The following is a 22,714-nucleotide window of genomic DNA, read 5'->3' on the forward strand; positions in this document are numbered from 1 at the left end:
TTGAAACGATTGGGGTTCAAGTCCAGCTTTTTGTGTAACCTTTAGTAACCCAACTCATCGATTTACACTATACAATATCTACAGAAAATCTAGGGAAACTTGATAAATACCAAATAAAGCAATATTTAGAATTAGTCTTATTTATTTAGATTTAGACCCGCCTCGTGAAATAGAATTTAATTATATACCTACATTGTATCAAGCTCCTTTTACAATATTTAATATAGCGCCCTATTTAGCCAGAATAAGCCACTCTAAAACGTTTTACAGTACATATATATACAATGTATACAATTAATACAATTAGCATACACATTCATCAATACAATATTAAGGAATTCGCAGGAGCTGCCTTATCAGGCGCTAACCACTAGTCCTATGCCACCTGGCTAAATATCCCTATTTGAGTATGGCTGTGTGTGCTGGAGATGTATCGTGTTCTGTTTTGTAGTGGGACCGTGCTTCCAACGGTATCATTTATAGTGCCACGTACCTTACTTGAATGCTACAGCACAGATACCGCAACATCAACCCCAGATCATTTTATACTCCACCTGGGTTGTGTGGTCAGGAGATAAGCACTGAATATTCCATGCGTACGACTACTTCAGCCGCCTCGGCCAATCCGCCCTTTACAAAACACGGACGGAAAAGCGAGGTTTATACAATAGAAACATTGTCGATTGCGATAGATAACGGCTCAATGTGTTTATGTAGATTTAATTTATACCACATTTTTGATCACTCCCATGAGTAAACATTTATTAGCTTAGCAATGAGCTTATATAAATATTTTCTATCAACATTTTTGTACTTCATAAAAATCTCTCTGAGCTTTGGCCTTAAAACCTTGTAGAAATATAGGAATATAAAAAAATCTCTTCATTGCAAGTATTGAACACATACCATAGAAAGATGATTGCCACGTTTTTAGCTCACCTGGCCCGAAGGGCATACCGCAGCGTCCGTCGTCCATCTTCTGTCGTCTGTCGTCCGTCAACTTTTTACATTTTAATCTTCTTCTTCAAAACTACTGGGCCAATTTTTAACCAAACTTGACATAGAACGTCAATAGGACATGGGGATCTGAATTTATGAAATAGATGGGGCTACGCTCCAGGTACAAAATGGGGTAATCTTTAAAATTCTTCTTCTCATCTCCTTCAAGTAGCAGCGAGTAATGGCACATTTAATTATAGTCATCAATTAGCTCTCTTTTGAATTTATGAAATGTATGGCCCGGGGGTAAAGGGGTCAGGTGGTAGGGTGGAGTCAATATTGTATGTTATGGATCGTTGTTTTTTTGAAACAGTTGAGATCCCCACCCCATAACCATATATATAGTATTGCTGGGCATCAAGAGATAAACACAATCATGATTTAAAAATATGCCCTGGGATTTTCCCACACCCCTAGGGACTTAGTTTCTGGGCTATATCTTTGAAGCAGTTGAGATCCCCATCCCATAACCAAATATACAATTGCTGAATATAGAGAAACGAATGCACATACCCTTCGATGATGGCCTTGGGGTCTGACCCACCCTCGGAGACTTAACCCCTGGGACATACATTTTAAATGGTTATGATCCCCACCCCAAAACTATGAATCATGACTGCATTGAACACATTAGTTTAGGTCCAAATAGAGCTGTAACACAGTCTCAGGTTCGTGTGGTTCATTACACTCATGTGGGTAGACATGTTCATTGTATACCGATACGCTACGAAATATAGTTCTCAGATATTGATTGATAGAAATCATGTAAATCCTGCCTTCTTAGAAATGGATTTGGACCAGGATGATACGAACAATTATATTTGAATTTTCTATTGTTTTGCTTGCAGTGAGAAAGGGACCCTTAAGGTCATAGGAGTGTATTGCTAAACGGAAATAGGAAGTACATCCCTAGCTGAAAATCCAATGTAGGGAGACCGTATCACAATTTCCGCATATTATAATGTTTAATATTAAACTGATGACTATTGTATGTTTATTATTGACAGAACAATGTGTTCTTTCAATATTAAAGTATTTCAAAGCAATCCAGGCATTAATTCAGTTGTTTTTAATCAATGAGTCACATGTGTCCATTTTTCTGTACTTCAGGAAACCGGCTACCTATTTCACTACTGTGAAGTTTTTCAAGAATTCTGATGTCCCTTTGAAGACTTAACCATGTGTATACCATAACGTACATACTGATACAGTACACATTGTGCGAGGGAGACAAATAGAACGGCGTGACGTCATTTCTAGGAATATAAACCTTTATCCATAAATCAGGCCAATTACGGATCGAATTCAACAAAAAGATACAACTAAACTTAAAGGACGATTCCTTTACCAAGACTGTGATCAGACGAACAGCTGCTATGTTAGCATATAATTATAGACTCAAACAGTTGATTTATAGAGGATATCTAACGGTGTTTTTAATAATACCAAATAACTTCATAAGTGTGGCTAATATTTTGATATCTTAAGACTTTCACGAGTGCGTGAAATATATTTGGTATTACTGAAGACACTGTTAGATATTCTGTTTATTACATTTTGTTTACGAAATACTACCCCGGAACGGGAAGCGAAACATCAAGCTGACATTACTTGATCTGGATCCTTTTACCAATAGCATGTCTAGACAACCCTACGCGACAAAATATAGTCCTCTCTGCAAATATTTTGATAAAATGTAAAAACTCATCATTTCAATTCCTTTAATAATTTATTTTAATAAAATAGTTTTTTTTACTTCATATCTTTAATAAAACATGCCAAATTACTATCATAGTTAAAAACAAATCCCGTCATTAACTTGGATCAGAAATTATCCTGGTTCTCTTATACTTTCTGCCAATCGCTTAGCCTTACTTGGGACGTGGATACCCTGACATCGTGTTTCATTTGACACGAGATTCCTCCGATCAAACAGAGATAGAATTGCAGACCTGCATAGACTGCTAGCTTCCTTAAAATTAAAGTTAACTGTGGAGTTAAACGTTGTGTTTACCTCAGACATTAGTTCCCCAATGACAAGTAACAGATTTGATAAATCTCGACAATAAAATGGGCGGATTTTCATGAGGCCTGCGTATCGTTAAGCTAACCGGCCTTTTTACCAGATGGGCAGCTTGTTATTTTCCCATTTTAGTTTGTAATCAGTGTTTTGACTAGTCAAAGCAGAAAAGTGATATTTTTCACTACTAATAAATATCACTTTTAAAGAATTAATGATTTTCAATATTTTACTTGTAAAAATGTAATAAATTGTGTACTTATATCATAATCAAGAAATCGTTTTATCCAGATTAGCGTTTATACAAGGAATGAAGGTTCTAGGTGAAGGAGATTTTTGTCACAGTTTCTGGTCAATGTCCTTTAAAAAAAAAAAAAAAAAAATCCAACTCATGGTCTTATGCCATTTATAAAATAGTAACAATATGATAACATTCTTTAGATCATTACTTAACTAGCGTAAAACGGATATCATACCAATTATCTTTCAAGGTTTATGAGACGGTTTGGTTTGGTTTAATTTAGTTTACCTTCCTATCATTTAGTCTCAATGTGTTTTAGTGTATGCTTGCTTGCGTGTTTGTATGCAGGAGACAGGGTATGTTGGTGTGCTTGTCTCCTTGTGATAGAGCGGATCTGATGCCGACTTTATAGTGCTATCTCACTAAAATACCATGCCGAAGGCACCCATAACAGCATTCCGCCCGGTCACATTATAATGACTAGCAGGGAATAACAACTATCATTTTTATGGACTTTGGTTTGTCCCGTGACCTTTGAACATGAACTATTATATAAATTCTCGGGGCGAGGCGGTCTGGTGCCGGTCCTCATGGAGTGGTGCAATTCAAATCTAAAGCCCGTGTGCCAAAATCCTACAGGGTGAGAACGCCACGTATTGGAACTGTTCGGAGGATCAAGCTTTGCTTGCTTGGTTTTCGGTACGATATCATGTACCACAAAAAAGGCCAGGAAAATCAATAGTATTCGCTCCCGGCTTCTTCTACCTAACGAGGTAGAAAGTAATGGCGTGCGCCAAGTTAAAACGTGCTAATTTAGAAAAAAGGTCATTCCGGTTCTTCCCATATCGATTTTCTTTCCTAAGCGGACGGGAATTATAGTTCTAGTATCAGCCACGTCATTAAAACAGACAACTGGATAACGTGTTATTGACGGACAGTAGACAGTATTCAACTTATGTCTGCTCCAATTGTCACCAATTTTATGAATAGATCTGTTTAACGAAATAGAGCATACTGTCCAGAATCTTTCATGCTAGCTGTTTTTCCTTTCCAAACTTGTGCCCGTTTAGATAAAGCGACATAGCATACGACCACAACAATATTGTTAGACGAATTGCATTTGGTGTACGAAAAAAAACAGGTCCCTACAGACTCATCATGGACAACGAACTACATGCTCATTTATTCCATTTTCAAATGTGATTACTGTGAAATATACCCGGATATTGTGGACCCACTGGGTCTGCGACATTTACCATACAATCTCACTCTGCCCTTTGTGACGTAGCACGGAACGTCGATAGTCTTGACGCTCTGGTTTTTGTGATGTTTATTGCAAAAATCCTTCCTATAGTTGGGTGTCTGTGACGTAAACCACATACAATACTGTAAACACTGTTCTTTTATTGCCTTTGTTAAGGGAAAACACTATTTTTTGTTTCTCCGAAGTTGATCATGTTTACGAGGGCAAGGTCCGAGTTAAATATGATTAATCGAGGAGAAACACAGAATCGTGTTAACCTTCCACAAAGGCAATTAATATTTCATGATGACGAAATAAAACAGTAACACAAAAGTAATGATGATCAGGTAATGAGGCGCCAATGCTGTCGTCTGCTTCAGTCTTTCGGAACTACGTTGTGATGGCTCTTCAAGATAGGCTCCGAATAAGGGAAACATGACCGAGGAAACTCGAGTGCATGAGGCCGATACGATGTCTTATTTCTCCATCATGTGATTAATACAAACCAATCAGACAATTTGGTTTCTGTGACGTATACCAAAAAATATTGATAGTCTTGACTTTCCGGTTTTTTGAGACATCTATACCAAATTAATTTCAACATTAAAGACACTCTTGTTTCTGAGACGTAAACCCCAAAACATCGCTTGTCTAGACGCTAGAGAACATGGTATGTATGCCACATAGTCGTAATAATGTTGACACTCTGGTCAGTGTGGCGTTTATCCCGACAGAATCACAATATAGTTCGTTCGCCTGTTCGTTTAAGCGGAACAACCGGTTAGTTTGTTTTAAAATGTAATATTTTCGGGGATAAATCCTTGCAGACCTGCCAATGTTTATGTAGGCCTTGCAAGGCTTTGTCCAGGCTCGCCTGAAAGCAGCATTAGATTACTAGGTCTGACCTTATTTCATAAACGAACAACTTTGTCCAACCGTTTGGATCGCGATAAACGAAAGCGGCCTTGGTCTCTGTCGCGACCACCACAAAATCTCAATAATTTGTTAATCATTACTAATTTTGACACATTTTTCGTATAATTAGGAAATGACGCAATCAAACGAGATTTACTGGTTAAGAGTAATTTCCCTTGTCAGGTTTTTGCGGAACAACCGGTTTCCCTGTTTTTAAAAAGAACATTTTCGGATATAAATCCTGGCGGACCTGCAAATGTTTAAGCAGACCTTGCAAGGCTTTGTGAAGGCTCGCCTGAATGCAACATCAGATTGCAAGGTCCTACCTTATTTCATAAACGAACAACTCGGGTCCAACCGTTTGGATTGCGATAAACGAAAGCGGCCTAGATCTCACTTCCAGACTGGAACATACGTCACACACCTGATGTAGTTATATTCATAATGGTGGCAAAAACGGGCGATTTAAGGTAGGTTTATGAGTATTACACTAATTGCTAATACCTTAATTTTGAAGAAAAAACTGATGTCGTTAACACATAATAATAAGTGATGTTGTTAAAAGTACTGTATTTAGATACACATCAAGGTGATGTTTAAGAAATAATCAACATATGTGCGTGCATTATGGTGGAATATATAACGAGGGTGAGAAAATGTTGGTACAAATAATTAACGAAGACCGCTCAATAATGCAATCTTTTTAACCAATGAAAACCGTCGTTACATCACAGACGTGGTAGAATATACAATAAATTACATACAATGTAGTTGGGTATTGCCTCCCTAGTAATGAAAAAAAGATAATCTGACCTGAACCTTCACGAAAGAATGAGAAACGCTGTTACATGACAGCAGAGGATGTAGAAATGTTGACATCTATTCATTCTAATCTATTGGTAAAAAAACCAATACAAATTAACTACGTATTCAAACAAATCGGACATCAAGCAAATCACCATGATGACATTTGAATGCTATCTTTGACATTTGAATGTCTCTTTGATAATTGCAAATTTAACTTTTTTAGCGACCGGTCGGATGTGGGACGTTCCCGTCGTATTAGGCCTATCGCCGTCTCCCTGTTCATAGGCACTTGACGCTTTGTTATGTCAGATTAAAAAAATATATATATAAGTATACATTTTTTTTTTCAAAATTATTATCTGAGAATTATCTGAATAAATGAAAAGGTAAATAACTACAGGGATGCAAATTTTGACAGAAATTGACCAAGTCCGTTAAAATCAACATATCTAAAACAATACGAAAGCCATTTTCGATAACGAACGTCCAACTTACAGAAAACATTCCCAGCTTTCCATTGATACATAGTTGAAGGATATACTCCAATTATTAAGATCACGGCGTGCTTCCACACTCCGAATTTCACCGGATATTTGTAGGTAGGACACTTACCTGATACCGGTAAACACCACAAAAAATCTTTTTTAATTCAGATAATTCTAAGATAATAATTTTGAGGAAAAAAAATGTATACTTATATAAAAAAAAAAAAAAAAAAACAACTGACATAACAAAGCGTCAAGTGCCTATGCCCTGTTTTACGCCTTGTCCGAGTTTTGCAGACAATTTTCAATATTCCGAACATTTCTTTCTACAGCTGCGCCGTTTTCGTTTAACACGATCCAAATGGTTGGACCGGTTTGAGCAGAGTTTTTCATTCACAGAGGCATAGCTGGGATATAAATCTTTTGTAGGCACTTGAACAATTGACTGATTTTTTTTTGATTTTTGATTTTTTAGTTTAACGCCAACGGTTTAAAAGTTTAAAAACAATCAATTGATAAGTATACCGGTGAGTTTTATAATTAAATATACAAATGATACGAATCCGATAACCCCTGCATGGCGATTTTAGCAGGAGTTTTCAACTAGTTCTCACTGACAATATCTTGTAAAATCAATTAAAAAGTAATTATAAACACCAATTGTTATCCAAAAAATAAAAATAAAAATTCAACTTTTTACTGAAGGGAGGGTATCGAAGAGTCAACAAAATTAGTTGCGTGAACTCAAGATCGATAAAATGAGGGGGAAATATGAACAAAGACATGGAGACCGTTGAAAAATACAAGTATAATAAGACCAGGTGGTCCGGAAGAGTAAGCGTCTTCTGCGTCATCGATTGCACACGGCATTAAAATCAAGGTAAACTCCAAGTTATGTTACGTCCTCATCGTGAGAATTTGGGAAGTGTCAACAAAACCACTATAATGAAAATAAAAAATAAAAAAACATCGGCCTTCATATCGCACAAAGAAATAGCTTATATCCCTACTACAGGTAAATTATGATGCCGACCATCAAACTTGCCAATAGACTTCATTAACCTGCACCTTCGGAAACACTGCGCTGTGAGTGTGTCGGTCAACAGTCGTAATCTGTGAAATCAACTACAAATGGGGACGCTGTGATGTTACTTTCAAGAAAGGGAAAATTCATGATCCGAAAATCAATATCGTCCTGCTTATCATACAGCGTACTTGTAAGAGGTTCCTTTTATCATGTTATGAGTAAAGATCGAGGAAGGCAGCTGAGGTTGAAGAGCCCGTAATTTTCTTAACTTCAAGCTCGGGAGGGTACATAAGAACGATGTGGTCAATAATTGTCCTGTTATCTAAAGACAACACGTCGTCGATAGGAATACCTACAGTTTGCTCGCCGATGGAAAGTTTTGCCAACGAACTCATCAAAAATAGTGTCAAATAGGAACTCAATCATTTACTTTGTTGTGTTATTTACAAAATGTGGCCCAAAACAATTTACAATCCCACACTTATATCGCAGTTCGCCACTCTTTTTGAAAAGAAAGCTCTCATAATAAGAGAACGAATGTGTTCCATCCGTTTGGTATGAGGAAAGGTATAGTTTAAAGGGTCGGAAAGTCAAAAGTCATTCCATTGCTTCCACTTACCGCGTAGACAGTCACAATGCGACTGTAACCCTAATGAAATTGTACCAAGAATGGTATAATAAAATGGCATAACGACTTGGTTGAGCAACAAGATGAACACACGATGAAACGTTGTGTATAAGGATTCTTGTAAAATTTCCTAATCAAATACAAACGAGGCAGGTCCGTATCCCTATCATTAATGGGCATTAGGACAGATTGTAATACAGAAGCGTGATTACCTAGTTTTTCGTTTTCGAAAAACTGGAAAGTGGACAGGTAGGGTTACCTTGGTTATCAAGCATGCTTAATTCTATTTTTTGCAAGCTGACAATGTAAAAGTGTGAGCAGACAAAGATTAAACTATCTAATGCTTTGTCTGTTGACACAAATGCATGCCTATCATGCAAATTGTTGAGTGTGATTTGCACATCGGGGTAAGGGCATATAGACTTTGTGTTTTGCTTTCCTTCTGGAATGCAAGCCGCTACTACCGCTTGTCCTTATGGTTCAACTAATAGCTGCTAATTTAGTCAGAGTTATAGACGGACTTAAATCATCATAATTACTTTAGAAACAAAGTACGTACAGGGTAGATGGCTGTCCTCGCATCGTGCAAGGAGAATATCCAAGCCTTCCTCCAACTGATATCCTAGATATGTGGGCAAAGTCAGGTTAGGATGGGGCATGGGATTTAAAGAATGACGCTTTACTTTGAGTAACCTCGGAAGGCGAGACAGTTTCACTGTGAGAGGGATCCTGTTACTGGGTGTCTGAACTTTTGATATTTCGAATTTTCAGAACAACAAATTTGTTTGTCGTTGTGGCATTGCCATTATTTTCAAAATTAACTTGAAAGTTGTATAACACTTTTGTGTATTACAAGATCTTTTTTGACTGAAACCCCCCCCCAACTAAAACCTGATTTTTCGTACTTTGTACTAGACCTATACAAAACATCCTGGATATAGTATAGTCTTTAATTTTAATGAAAACACATATTTGATTTTTCAACTACTTGAATTAACACCGACAAAAAAAAACACTTGACAAAATTATGTGCCTTCTCGACAGCTGCGCTACTGTGTACTTGAAATTATATGAGGAAGTATTGTTCTTTAGAACAAAATGTGATCGTCAAACGTTTTAAAACATGCTTGCTCATTCAAGTGTGTACTCCTCAGATTATCTTATCAACTCAACTTAAAAATTCCTATTCAACAACTATGTATTTTGGCCATACCTTTTAAAGTCTGTTCCGGTTTTTTATGGTGCTGACGTCATGCCTTTGTCAATCTTTACAATAGAGTACAAAAACAACACTAACATGTCAGCTAAACACCGTTTTTTTATTACACAACTAACCGATTTTGGTCGCAAATATATAGATAATTTGTAGGTCTAAACCAGGGAGACATGGGGTTCCCCAAAGGGTTATGTGAATATCCGACTATTCCGTTATTGATTTTGGTAACCGGTTCGTTGTCGTCCGACCGAGTTGACAACTCTAATATATATATTTTATATTATAACAATTCTAATGTCAGCTTATACGTAAGTAAAGTGGGCGACATTAAACAACTTCGTTCTTGTATGTTTTATAAACTTACATCTGTATTACGCATCTCACTATTAAAAAAGAATTGTAATTACGCGTACAAAGGAATCATTAGATTCATACGACGCACTTCACTGCAACTACATGTATAATTAAGGAGTACCTTTTCTCTCTTTTAAACAGCGGGAGACTACACGCGTTTTAATACACTGACTTTTCTGTTCCAATTACTGAAATAATTTGGTACTTTCAGAAAAGATGGATGGTGTATGTTATGAACATTTAGGTCGTATAGCGGAAGTTATTTGGCATGGAAACGTCTATTATTCCCAGCCCATTTATAAACTCAAATCCGCTTCGCTCTTGCCTAAAATCGGTGTTTTTATAAGCAATCCTACCCGTAGCACCACCTAGTGCATAATAAACATGGTGTGGATTTCATACTTAACAACTTTAGTCGATAATAAACGGCACTGCCGAAAAATAGGGCAAGATTCGATAGTCGTTCGCATAGACGGAAAGAGCAAAATATTTTTCGAGGAAATGTTGTGTAGGGGAGGTAACTCCCATTTCTAAAGGAAGATTGTCAAGATGCAACACGGAAACCACACAGCATGTAAGATATAACTTTTCTCAGATGTGGAGAAACATCATATATTTGTAAACTGAAGAGTTTTTCCTGCAGATGTGTACAACATGCATCGATCAGACACATTATAGCTATACACAATACATGTGGTAGGAAACCTGATCATTGTTCCATTCCTGTAACAAAACAATCTTCTCCCTCATGTATTCTCTTTAGTTGTCCCGACATCGCCATTGTTAAATGCAATGCTCCAATTATTCTAGTTCTTATTTTCGGTTTCAATATCGCCTTTGATATTTCATGCTGGAAGTAATGAACTGGCCGGTTGGCGCAGTAAATAACGCTTTCGCCTTTCACAAGGCAGCCGGGGTTCGATTCACCGATTGGACGTGAAAAGGTATGGGGTCGTCTGCCCGACCACGTGGGGTTTCACCTGGTCCTCTGGTTTCATCCCACACTAAGACCCCCTGCCACTAACATTCGGCCAACAAGAGTGAGTAATATAAGTTGAAAAAATAATTGTTTTATAATTGTTGTTAAATAAATAAAGTTGATATTCTTAAGTATGATTTTCAGTGTTTTCTTAAGTTGAAGTACCTTTGAGTTCAATATTTTTTGAAGAAAGTACATGCTCGTGCTTCATGCTTCATGCTCCTTGTTAGAATCATCAACTTCTCCGTTTCCTTTTGGAAGTATCCACTTAAATTTACCAGTGTGGTATATGGACGTTGATTCTGCATCAGATCTGTTGATCAACTATTTAACATGATGTCACTTTAAAGCACAGATATACCCCGAGCCCGAGGTTGGCGTTTTCTGTCTTCCTGGAAATAGAATAAACAATTACATGGTAATTAATGATAGATGCCTTCAAAATATAAACATAATGATTGTGTGAGACACAGAGCCGATATTTTTGTTAAGAAGGAGGAGGTGGGGTGAGGGTGAGGGGTGGGGGTAATGGGGTGTCGATTAAAGCACAAATGAAACAGAGGTGGCATGGGGAGTAATGTTTGCAAATCTCTCCTAGTAAACGTAATGCTATCATTAATTTTTGTAGCAGGTGTTATGTAATTTTCTTGCAATTGTCATGTTTGTGTTTTAAAATAACAGTTTGGACGAGATTTAAAAAAATAGAAACTCACGATGGCTTTGGTCAATCTGATCTCCTTAATGATGAGATCCTCTAACTGCTGCAGACTGTTGTTCTCCTGTTGTAACTACAGAGAGTGTTAATTATTTTACCGACGATTAGGACAGGCATTGTAACATATTAACTATCAGGACAGACATTGTAACAAACCAACGATCAGGACAGACATTGTAACATATCAACTTTCAAGACAGACATTGCAACATATCAACGATCAGGACAGACATTGTAACATATCAACTTTCAGGACAGACATTGCAACATATCAACGATCAGGACAGACATTGGAACAAACCAACGATCAGGACAGACATTGTAATAAACCAACGATCAGGACAGACATAGTAACAAACCAACGATCAGGACAGACATAGCAACATATCAACGATCAGGACAGACATTGTAATAAACCAACGATCAGGACAGACATTGCACCATATCAACTATCAGGACAGACATTGTAACATATCAACGTTCAGGACAGACATTGCAACATATCAAAGATCAGGACAGACATTGTAACAAAGCAACGATCAGGACGGACATTGTAACATATCAACTATCAGGACAGACATTGTAACATACCAACGATCAGGACAGACATTGCAACAGATCAACTATCATGACAGACATTGTAACAAACCAACTATCAGGACAGACATTGCAACATATCAACTATCAGGACAGACATTGTAACAAACTAACGATCAGGACAGACATTGTAAGAAACCAACGATCAGGACGGACATTGGAACAAACCAACGATCAGGACAGACACTGTAACAAACCAACGATCAGGACGGACCTTGTAACATATCAACTATCAGGACAGACATTGTAACATACCAACGATCAGGACAGACATTGCAACAGATCAACTATCATGACAGACATTGTAACAAACCAACAATCAGGAAGGACATTGTAACAAACCAACGATCAGAGCAGACAGTGAACCGTTGCACAGACATTGTAACAAACCAACGACCAGGACAGACATTGCAACAAACCAACGATCAGGGCAGACATTGTAACAAACCAACGATCAGGAAAGACATTGTAACAAACCAACGATCTGGACAGACATTGTAACAAACTAACGATCAGGACAGACATTGTAAAAAACCAACGATCAGGACAGACATAGTAACAAACCAACGATCAGGACAGCCATTGTAACAAACCAACGATCAGAACAGACATTGTAACAAACCAACGAGCAGGACGGACATTGTTACAAACCAACGATCAGGACAGACATTGGAACAAACCAACGATCAGGACAGACACTGTAACAAACCAACGATCAGGACGGAAATTGTAACAAACCAACGATCAGGGCAGACAGTGAACCGTTTCACAGACATTGTAACAAACCAACGTTCAGGACAGACATTGTAACATATCAACTTTCAAGACAGTCATTGCAACATATCAACTATCAGGACAGACATTGTAACAAACTAACGATCAGGACAGACATTGTAAACACCCAACGATCAGGACAGACATTGTAACAATCCAACGATCAGGACAGACATTGTAAGAAACCAACGATCAGGACGGACATTGTTACAAACCAACGATCAGGACAGACATTGCACCATATCAACTATCAGGACAGACATTGTAACAAACCAACGATCAGGGCAGACAGTGAACCGTTTCACAGACATCGTAACAAACCCATGCAGTGTCAGCACAGATATTGGGGATAGCATGTTTACCCAGTGTTGTAATTGGCGAGAGAATCAGCTCTCTTGCCATTCTTGTGACGATTATATGATTGTTCCTCACATATTGAATAATTGTTTCGATTCCAATAACATTAAAGACAAAATGTCATGATATGCCTGATATGAAAACCTCATTCCATACAATTAATTTGTCAAAAACTTTCAAATATCTACGTAAAACTTGCCTATCCCATAAAATTTGAAGTAAAAACAAAACTTGTTATAGTACATAATAGCTGAACGTTTCGCTATGTACTTATGCATGCACAGTTTCTAACCTTTTAATATGCAGTTTTCCTTTTTGGTGTATAAGGTTTTTAAGTGTTCCTTGTTATTTTTGCCAGGCCTGAAAATTCTTTACCATTTCTGGAAAATGGTAAGCAACAGAAGAACAATGCTCCCTATATATACGCCAGGATAGGTCTGAACAACCAATCCGTACAATTGTTCTAAGTAAGGTCCCTGTGAACTGCTGGGGCTCATATATAGACGTCAGACCAAAATCAAGGCGTAATCTCCACATGCCCATATATTTATGTATCTGATATTAATGAGAAAATTAGACACACGAACCTGAGTGATTTGCTTATTAATTTCCTGTCGTCGCTCTCTAATGGATTTCACTTGATCTGTCAGCTTCATCATCTTCTTGTAACACATCGGATCTGAAAATAAAGACATCAACAGTAGGAATTTAATGAGAGCGAAATATTTTTTGTTTTTTAACCTTTATAAATACTTTTATTCCTTTATTTCTTTACCGATGTTTTTGTGGATAATATATTTGCATGTTGATAACATATATATGACTTTGAACAAAAAATCCTGCATGCTTGCTGTGGAATAACAATACCATCAAACATGCTAAACTAGACACTTTAAGACTCGTAAACGTCTATGTACTGAACAAACCTTTACACAACTGATCAGACATTTTCGTAGACGACTTGAATGTCTCGTGCTGATAATACGGATGCATTGATGACGCACTTCCGGTTGAACTTTTGCGCCGCAATTTTGAACTAATAACGGGCTTTGGTTTTACCACTTTTTTCATTGGTCGCTGGATCTGCGGTTTCGATCCTCGTCTTTCAGATACGGATGGTCGTACCGTTCTACACGGACACAGGTCAATCAGCTGTAAATTGTTGTTGGCATCCGTTGCTAGGGTCGTCCTCTGTTGCTGGACATGTGGTGAACGAGTGCGTTCAAGCAGTGACGTCAGATGAAGAGATGACGAAATGCGATTGATGAGCTCCTGGGTCGTTAATTGTGAAGGAGGCTCGTCTGTGAACACGACAAACAACATTCAAATGTCAGTTTATATTGGAAACGAGTGTGTAGAACTGACTCTGTGCAGATATTCATTGTATATTAAAAACTTCCAAATATCGTATATGTTGTATCTTAATATCTGTGCTAATACTATATTTCAAGTAATGTACATAATGTATTGAAGGTATAAAAAATATGCATAGGAAGTAGGATTGCCGCAATATATCGTAAAACCTTTATATCGCAATACAAAGGTATATATTTATTGTATCGCAATACGGAGATGAAATATTGCTGTATCGCAATATTTGTCAAAATCTTATTTTTATGTATCTGCTTGATGTTTTATTCCTACACATTCTAACAGTGATGCCAATGACCATTAAACTGGTTATAAATAGTGGTGGGAATTAGTTTGAATTTCGTAATCGATGGTTGGTTGACAAAAATTCTTAAATGTGTGTGATCCATAATACATAGGATTAATTACTTCTTCCTAAATTTGGCACTCTTACGAATGTTAATATATCGGGATACGTATCGCAATATATTAATTCGGTATTGCAATATATCGTGATACACACTAGGAGTATTGTGACAGCCATTATAGTTTGGTTTGGTTTAGTATTGTTTAACGACCCATCAACAGCTATGGTCATTTAAGGACGGCCTTAGGACGCATGCGTGTAACACGTGTATGCGTGTGTGTGTTTGGGAGACTGCGATATGTTCGTGTTTGTCTCCTTGTGATAGAGCTGAACTGATGCCGACTTCAAAGTGCTTCCCCACTGAAACACACTGCCGAAGACACCCAGCAGTACACCCCACCCGGTCACATTATACTGACAAAGGGCAAACCAGTCGTCCCAATCCTAAATTGCTGAGCGTTAAGCAGGATTAGAAACTACCATGTTTATAGACTCTGGTATGTCTCGGCTAGGGGACAGAACCCAAAGCCGCGAATACAGGGGCGAACGCTAAACTGAAAGCCTAAAATGAGGCATTGTCAAGGGAGACATTAGGAAGAAGAAGGTTGTTTAGAAAGAAGAGAATTTAGTCGCCTCTTACGATCATGCAATGGGGGCAGAAGGGACAATTCTTACGCCCTACCTGAGGGGACAGACAGCCCTAATGGAAAGAGAGGAAAGGTGAATAAAAGATACATTGTATCTATCTGCGTCTCCTTACACATGAGATTACCATATATTCGTATGTGTTATATACACTGTATCTCATAACGTGTGTGATCACAGCTGCCACTTTTGTATACAATATCCCACTTAACATTTCAACATGGTTTTCACAGTATTTTTGTTCCAAATATAAATTTTGTTTATGCCTCTTCGACTTTTAATATTTTTACACAATGATATTAACTCATACATTTAAAATCTGCTGTCTATCTTTTCTGAGCCTTTGTGGTAATTAACCTATCTATAAAGTGAAGTTAACTCGATATATCGAGCGGACACCGTGCTTGGTTTTTTTTGAACTTTTCTTAACTTAAATATAAATACCTTCTTTGTTTAAATCCTTCCGTTTCATCAGAGTACCACGTTCTCTCCTTTGTTCTCGTTGCCTGCACAGACCGCTCTGTACTTCCGGGCTTGTGGTTGGGGTAGTCCTAGACACAGCCGCCGCCCGTGTCCCGGGTCTGGTAGTCCCTTGTACTGTACGTCTGGAAAGACAGCTGGTAGACTTTGACATCGTGTTGCCATATTTTGGAGTTGACATTGTTTTACCTGGGCGATAACTCTGTGTCAGATATTTACTTGTGCTTCTCGAAATTGGATTTGCTTGACTTTGGGATTGCCGTTTGTCCCCAAAACTACTCCGCTGTGATGTTTTCCGGAAGACGTCCTTCCATAATATTGGACTGGTGATCGACGATGTCACGGAGGTGGGCGTGGTCTGGGTATGTACGTCCTGATAATGTAGAATAAGGAAAACAAGAAAAGTACCGTAGCTATCAGAATGGGATACTGCATCTTTAAATGGATTTGCTGGCGATACAGAATTGCAAACGAGAATATCAACGCTACTGACACCATACTAAATGCATAAAACATAAATACACAATGAAGCATAATCCGACGGACAGATGGACATACGGACGGCATGCTTCTATTGAACTGAATGTAGACGATGTGTTTAACTTTCAGATATTACTTCGTATTTGACCTCTATCCAAGGACATTGAACTCTTACTTTAGCTTTGTGTATGGCCGCGCGTTTTGTGCTTTGTAGCATAGCCGACCTCGCCAGGAACTCCACGTCATCCTGGAGAGAGCGAAGGACTTCCCTGCATATACAAACAAAATGTTGTACGTTAAGGTCAAGAGTACCACTTCACAAGTTAAAATTTCGAAGAAGAGTTCCACTAAGGGAAATTATTTTGTTTTACTCGTGATATTATCACGAAGATTTACTTGTTCAGAATTATTACTTTAAATGACCAGGTATTCGTTTTTCATTTTGATACTAAGGATAAAGTTCCTTGTAGCAGCATAATATCCATTACGTGCATGGGATATATATAGAGTATATCTATAGGAAATGATTTAACGATTTATTTTAATAGAACCGTTTTTATAACATATAATTTAATTTGATGGTACCTTTTTTACACATAGCGATGATTGGACCTGACAATAAATAAGAATATCAGCAATCATTAATGACATTGTCCTTTATCAAAATATTGTTCGCGGGGCATGGTGCAATTCGGAAGGTTTAAGCGTCATACCTCATCGGACCAGATAAGCCATCCAATGAATTTGTCTGGTCGAGATTTCCTACAAAACAAAATCGGTTGTCATAATTTTATCTTACCAACGGCTAATGCAAAATACGTGTTATTTTCAAACTGTGTTTCAATGAGATAGCATTATAAAGTCGGCATCAGATTCGCGTATCACAAGGAGGCAAATACACCAACAAACCCTGTCTCCAGCATGCATACACAATTGCACGCTTACACAACACACACGGAGGAACGTTCTTGACCTTAGATGTTTATAGGACGTTAAACAAAATAAAACCAAACCAAACATACCAAACCTACATTTTGAGGTTGTATTCCTAGAAATTTGGTTAATGAAAGGCTTATTTGTATTATTCCATAAACAATTAAATTATGCTTCATAGGAGTCCGCTAATTAGTTTCCTTCGGAGAAGCTCAACTTTCCCCCCAACTTATAACAATTTTATAAATTTGTATTTATTACGTATAGAACTGAATCGATTGTATAAGTTCTCCGCCATTGCAAAATGTGCAATTTGGTTTGGTTGCACAATTGAATTGAATTGGCACTAAAATTGAGACATGTATCAATAGTACATTCAGTGATGAAATACAACGTAGTTTGTCGCGTGGTATAATCGCATTGTGATCAAAGGCTTATAGTAAATAATATAATCGATGTATAGGAGAACTTGTAGCGATGTCATCGCCGATACTCAAGATATCAAATCGATCTTTTTTATTTTCATTACTTTTTTAACTCACTAAATTGTTCAACTGAGACTATTCTCATCTGAATAAGCTGTATCAAAAGAAACATTCTAATAAAAAAAAATGGTTTCCAACAGATTTTAATGTACAATCCCGAGGCTAATAAAACAGACATCAAGAATGTCTCGACCAATAAGATTGTAGTTATTTTATGAAATTAATCAACAATGAATAGTTTTATTGCGATGCTATACACTCTAAAAGTTTTGAAATCCTAAATACCATCGTCCCCTGTTGATCAGTAAGACAAACGTACCGTCTGTTATCTCCTCGTTTGTCTGTTCCGGAAGCATGATGCTACTGAAGATTTCCAGCAGATCCGCAATCATTCTCCTGTTTCCGGAAACAATTCCTGTGCCAGCCATGTGGTCCATCGGAATGCCGAAAATGTCGTCTGCCAACGAGTCGATGATAAATTGAACGAATTTGGCGCCATCTCGCTTAGAATTGATAACTGCCGAGCCTGAACAGACAGAGGTTATGACAATTGTAATAACGTATGAAAATGTGTAGGTACACATGTACCCATCAGGCAGTTCCTTTCCATAGCTACGATGGGCGAGATGATTTCTTTAATGAACTAAAAACAAGAGGTCCATATAGGATTTAACGATCACCCGAGTTGCACTAAAGTAATGTATTGTGGTTGAAACATACCAACGATTTCTCAGGGCCGTCAGTTGATCATCAATAACAATTTTTAGTTTTGTCAGCCCATTAGAAGTCGGGTTTCAAGTATCAAACTCTACCCAGAGTTGTCTGTCCTTGTGTAAATGAGTGAGTGTAAAGAACGACAACTCTGGGTAGAGATTGTTAAGTATGACATATATTTGATAATGACGGCAGTGACGGCCATATTCGATTTTTAATTGACCCCAAAAATCACATCCAATGGTACTACCACCAGTAGATCATCCCTACCAATTTGCTTTTTTTTTTATCAGTTAGAACTTAAGTGGTAAATTACGATCAAATTTAATTTCTAGTCGGCCTAAAAAAAAAGCAATTTCTCAGAAATCAATGAAATTTTCTTCAGGAGTATTTCAGTTTAAGTTGAAAAGTAAAATGTTAACGGACGACAGACAGAGCAACTTAAGGATCTGTCTTGAAACAGTTCTCACTGATCTTACTGAATAGAAATAACGGCCGTCCATGAAATGATGATATTCAAATTCATTTCAACATTGATAAATATTCGGATTGTTTCTGAATATATTTCAATTAATAGGGGCCTAACACACATTCAAGAACTCTGACTACTTGACTAAATGCTTTTGTTCACAGTTCAGGAAAATTGATTCAATGTTTTTTCCGCATTTAAATAAAAAAAATATGCGGAAAAGCATAAATCGCTACCGTTATGTATCTTCATACCTAAGTTTTATTTCCAAAACAAGCACATACATTAAAGATATTTCAACCGGAATCCTATCATTACCGCTTAACGACACGATTTTATCCACAATATTTGTCCGTCTACATCGAAGAGGGTCAAGCTGCACGTGCTGACCCGGAAGTGACAATTACAGTTATGTTTTGTAATCCTGTGCAGCTGACAGTTTTGTACTGTTGTATTGGTAAATAAATTTGATTCATGGAAGAATAGTTTGATCATTTATACATAAATCAAAGTTTAATAATTATGATATTCTTATTTTGTCCAGTAGACAACAATATAAGCGGACTGATATTGCCACGGTCATGCTTAATTGTATGTCTTTGACCAGTCCTGCTCAAGTCCGGAAACCTCCACGTGTCAATACATGCTAAATTATGAGAGAGCAAAAAAATCCTGTCTTTGGGGATAGGGAAAAACAAAATTGTGTTAAAAATTTCACCTTTAGAAAGCCTCGAACCAGCGAATGAAGAGTCCTGTTATAATTTTTTTTTCTGTTTAACAAGAAATTGGACAAATATGGTAAGGATCAATTTCATCTATACACATGACCGATACATTATTATACATATACCGTTATGACAGAATTAAAATTACAGCGATCTATATATACTGGTGATTGGACAAACTATCTGTAGTCAATTGTGAATAGCATATTAATTTGTATACAGAAACAGAACATTGTACATATGCAGCTGCAATATTAGGATACAGTATGCTGTTTAGTACCTGGTACGATTTGGTCCGTCACGTGATGATACAGGAGAACGAAGTGCTCGGCGCTGATGTCCTCTACGTCCTTCACGGGTGTACACCGTGGTCCCAGCAGGTCCAACAAGCTGTTAGCGCGACAAACAATATCTGTAAATATATATATAACCCAGTCCCTCAGTAACACATAACATGTTATAATTGACAACACGGACGTGGTAATACACGTAGCGTTACATACCGTCATCAATATCGTGGTCAGCATGTTCCCGCGCCATGACAGTCGTGTATGTTAGGGTAATGTACCCGTGCGGAACGTGACCCTGAGCAATATAATTTCTTGTATTTTAGAAGCGGATATCGGCTTGGAACCCAAGCAGCCCAAAAACATCAGAGATAATCGTACGTAATTAAAAATGATTAATTATGACGTTGGTTTTTATAAACTACATTATTAATTCAATAATTATATTAGTTTTAATTATTCATCAAGCTTAGTAATTAATTAAATCTATTCTCTTCCGATGGGTGTAAATACACAATATCATGTTATGCTATTTTAACTGGTTTTAAGAACATTTCGATTTCTAGAGGTGACAGCTGATCTGTTCAGGCCGTTGTACCAAACAATACAAAAAAGAAAGAACCTATGAAAACCAGTTAATCAATAACCACCCCGTTAATTTAAACGTTAACACACAACATATGTACAAATTTATATCACAACATTTGTAAACACATGTTGTGTTACTTACCGTCATCAACATCAATCTCAGCATGTTCCCGCGCCATTATCAATCTTTGGGATCGTCGTGTGTGAATTCTTATTCCACCGAGCAAGGCAGGTTAAGATGGAATGTTTGGTTTGGTATGGTTTAGAATTGTTTAGCGTCCTATCAACAGCTATGGTCATTTAAGGACGGCCATCCCTGTGTGCAAGGTGCATGCGTGTAGCTTATGCGTGTGTGTTTTGGGAGGCTGCGATATGTTCGTGGTTGTCTCCTTGTGATAGCGCGGAACTGATGTCGACTTTATAGTGCTACCTCACTGATACATACTGTCGAAAACACCTGGGGTCTGTTCGTTTATGCGGAACCGTTGTGACCGGTTTGTCCATTTTTAAATGTAACAAATTCGGGTATCAATCCTGGCGGACCTGCAAATGTTTATGCAGGCCTTGCAAGACTTTGTCACGGCTCGCCTGAAAGTAGCTTCAGATAAGGTCCGACCTGATTTAATAAACGAACAACTGTGGTCCGACCGGTTCAACCGCTTAAACGAAAACGGCCCTAGTAGGACACCCCACCCGGTCACATTATACTGACAATGGACGAACCAGTCGTCCCACTCCTAAATTGCTGAGAGTTAAGCAGGAGTAGAAACTACCATTTTTACAGACTCTGGTATATCTCGGCCAGGGGACAGAACCCAAAGCCTTCCTCACAGGGGCGAAAGCTAAACTAAAGGCCAAAAGTGAGGCATTGTCAAGGGAGACTTCAGGAAGAATTTTTTTTTTAGAAAGAAGGAAAAGATAAGATCCCAAATTTAGTCGCCCCTTGCGATCATGCAATGGGGGAAGCAGGTACAATTCTTACGCCCTACATGCAGGGACTAAGATAGAATGTCCTGGTATATTCTTCTAAAACACGTCCACTGTGATAGGACGTGGTGTATGTAGCACTGTACAATGTATCTCTGCTGGTTATTGATACGTTTATCATAGTAGGTAGCGTGGCTTTAAATCTAGTCAATATGATATCGGAAAGGGCTTAATGCAGTGAGAACGATTTGCACGTGCGTTGTATATCAAAGTTCACACTAATTACATTTAGATCAGTCACAATTAAATAGACAACCCATGAACAGTATCAATGTAATTGTAAATTTTAATTTGTAATATCATAGATAATGCTATGGCTATTGGTCATGATGTAAAAATTAAAACATAAGAGATATTTCAGCAAAATCAGTTCTGTACAGACGTATTTTAGGGGGAGTAGCTTCCCTTATATCACTTGAATTGAAGGATGCACGTGATGTTCGTAAACATATAATGGCATTTTACACATGTTGTGTGTACGCATGTTATGGCGTGTTACACGTGTTGTGTATACACAGGTTATGGCGTTTTTCACATATTATGTATACATATGTTATGGCGTGTTACATGTACACGTTTTTTGTGAACGCATGTTATGGCGTGTTACAGGTTCTGTGGGTAAACATGTTATGGCGTTTTACACACGTTGCGTGTACACATGTTATTGCGTGTTACACGTGCTGTGTGTGCACATGTGATGGTGTGTTACACGTGATGTTTGTTCACATATAATGGTGTGTTACACGTGTCATGCGAACACATCTTACGGCGTGTTACGTGTTGTGTGTACACATGTTACGGCGTATTAGACTTGCTGTGTACACATTTTATGGCGTGTTCAACGTGT

The 22,714-nt window shown here is 37.7% G+C and overlaps 1 protein-coding gene across 2 annotated transcripts; it reads right to left on the bottom strand.

Moving 5' to 3' along the window:
- Nucleotides 1-9,679: 9,679 nt before the first annotated feature.
- Nucleotides 9,680-21,065, bottom strand: LOC110444562. Of its 2 annotated transcripts, none has more exons than XM_021488942.1 (10): nucleotides 21,023-21,065; nucleotides 20,286-20,417; nucleotides 18,417-18,623; nucleotides 17,393-17,441; nucleotides 16,855-16,948; nucleotides 16,164-16,572; nucleotides 14,284-14,658; nucleotides 13,945-14,036; nucleotides 11,628-11,702; nucleotides 9,680-11,306 (listed from the first exon to the last, which is right to left on the bottom strand). In XM_021488942.1, exons 1-10 carry the CDS (start codon nucleotides 21,057-21,059, stop codon nucleotides 11,259-11,261), a joined length of 1,518 nt encoding a protein of 505 aa, XP_021344617.1. In that variant the 5' UTR covers nucleotides 21,060-21,065; the 3' UTR covers nucleotides 9,680-11,258. The 2 variants fall into 2 exon arrangements, with proteins under 2 accessions (XP_021344617.1, XP_021344609.1); XM_021488934.1 differs by lacking the exon at nucleotides 21,023-21,065 and adding an exon at nucleotides 20,509-20,578.
- Nucleotides 21,066-22,714: the final 1,649 nt, after the last annotated feature.

Source organism: Mizuhopecten yessoensis, unplaced genomic scaffold (genome assembly GCF_002113885.1).
Source record: "Mizuhopecten yessoensis strain PY_sf001 unplaced genomic scaffold, ASM211388v2 scaffold2049, whole genome shotgun sequence".
In the NCBI taxonomy this organism is placed as follows: Eukaryota; Metazoa; Mollusca; class Bivalvia; order Pectinida; family Pectinidae; genus Mizuhopecten; species Mizuhopecten yessoensis.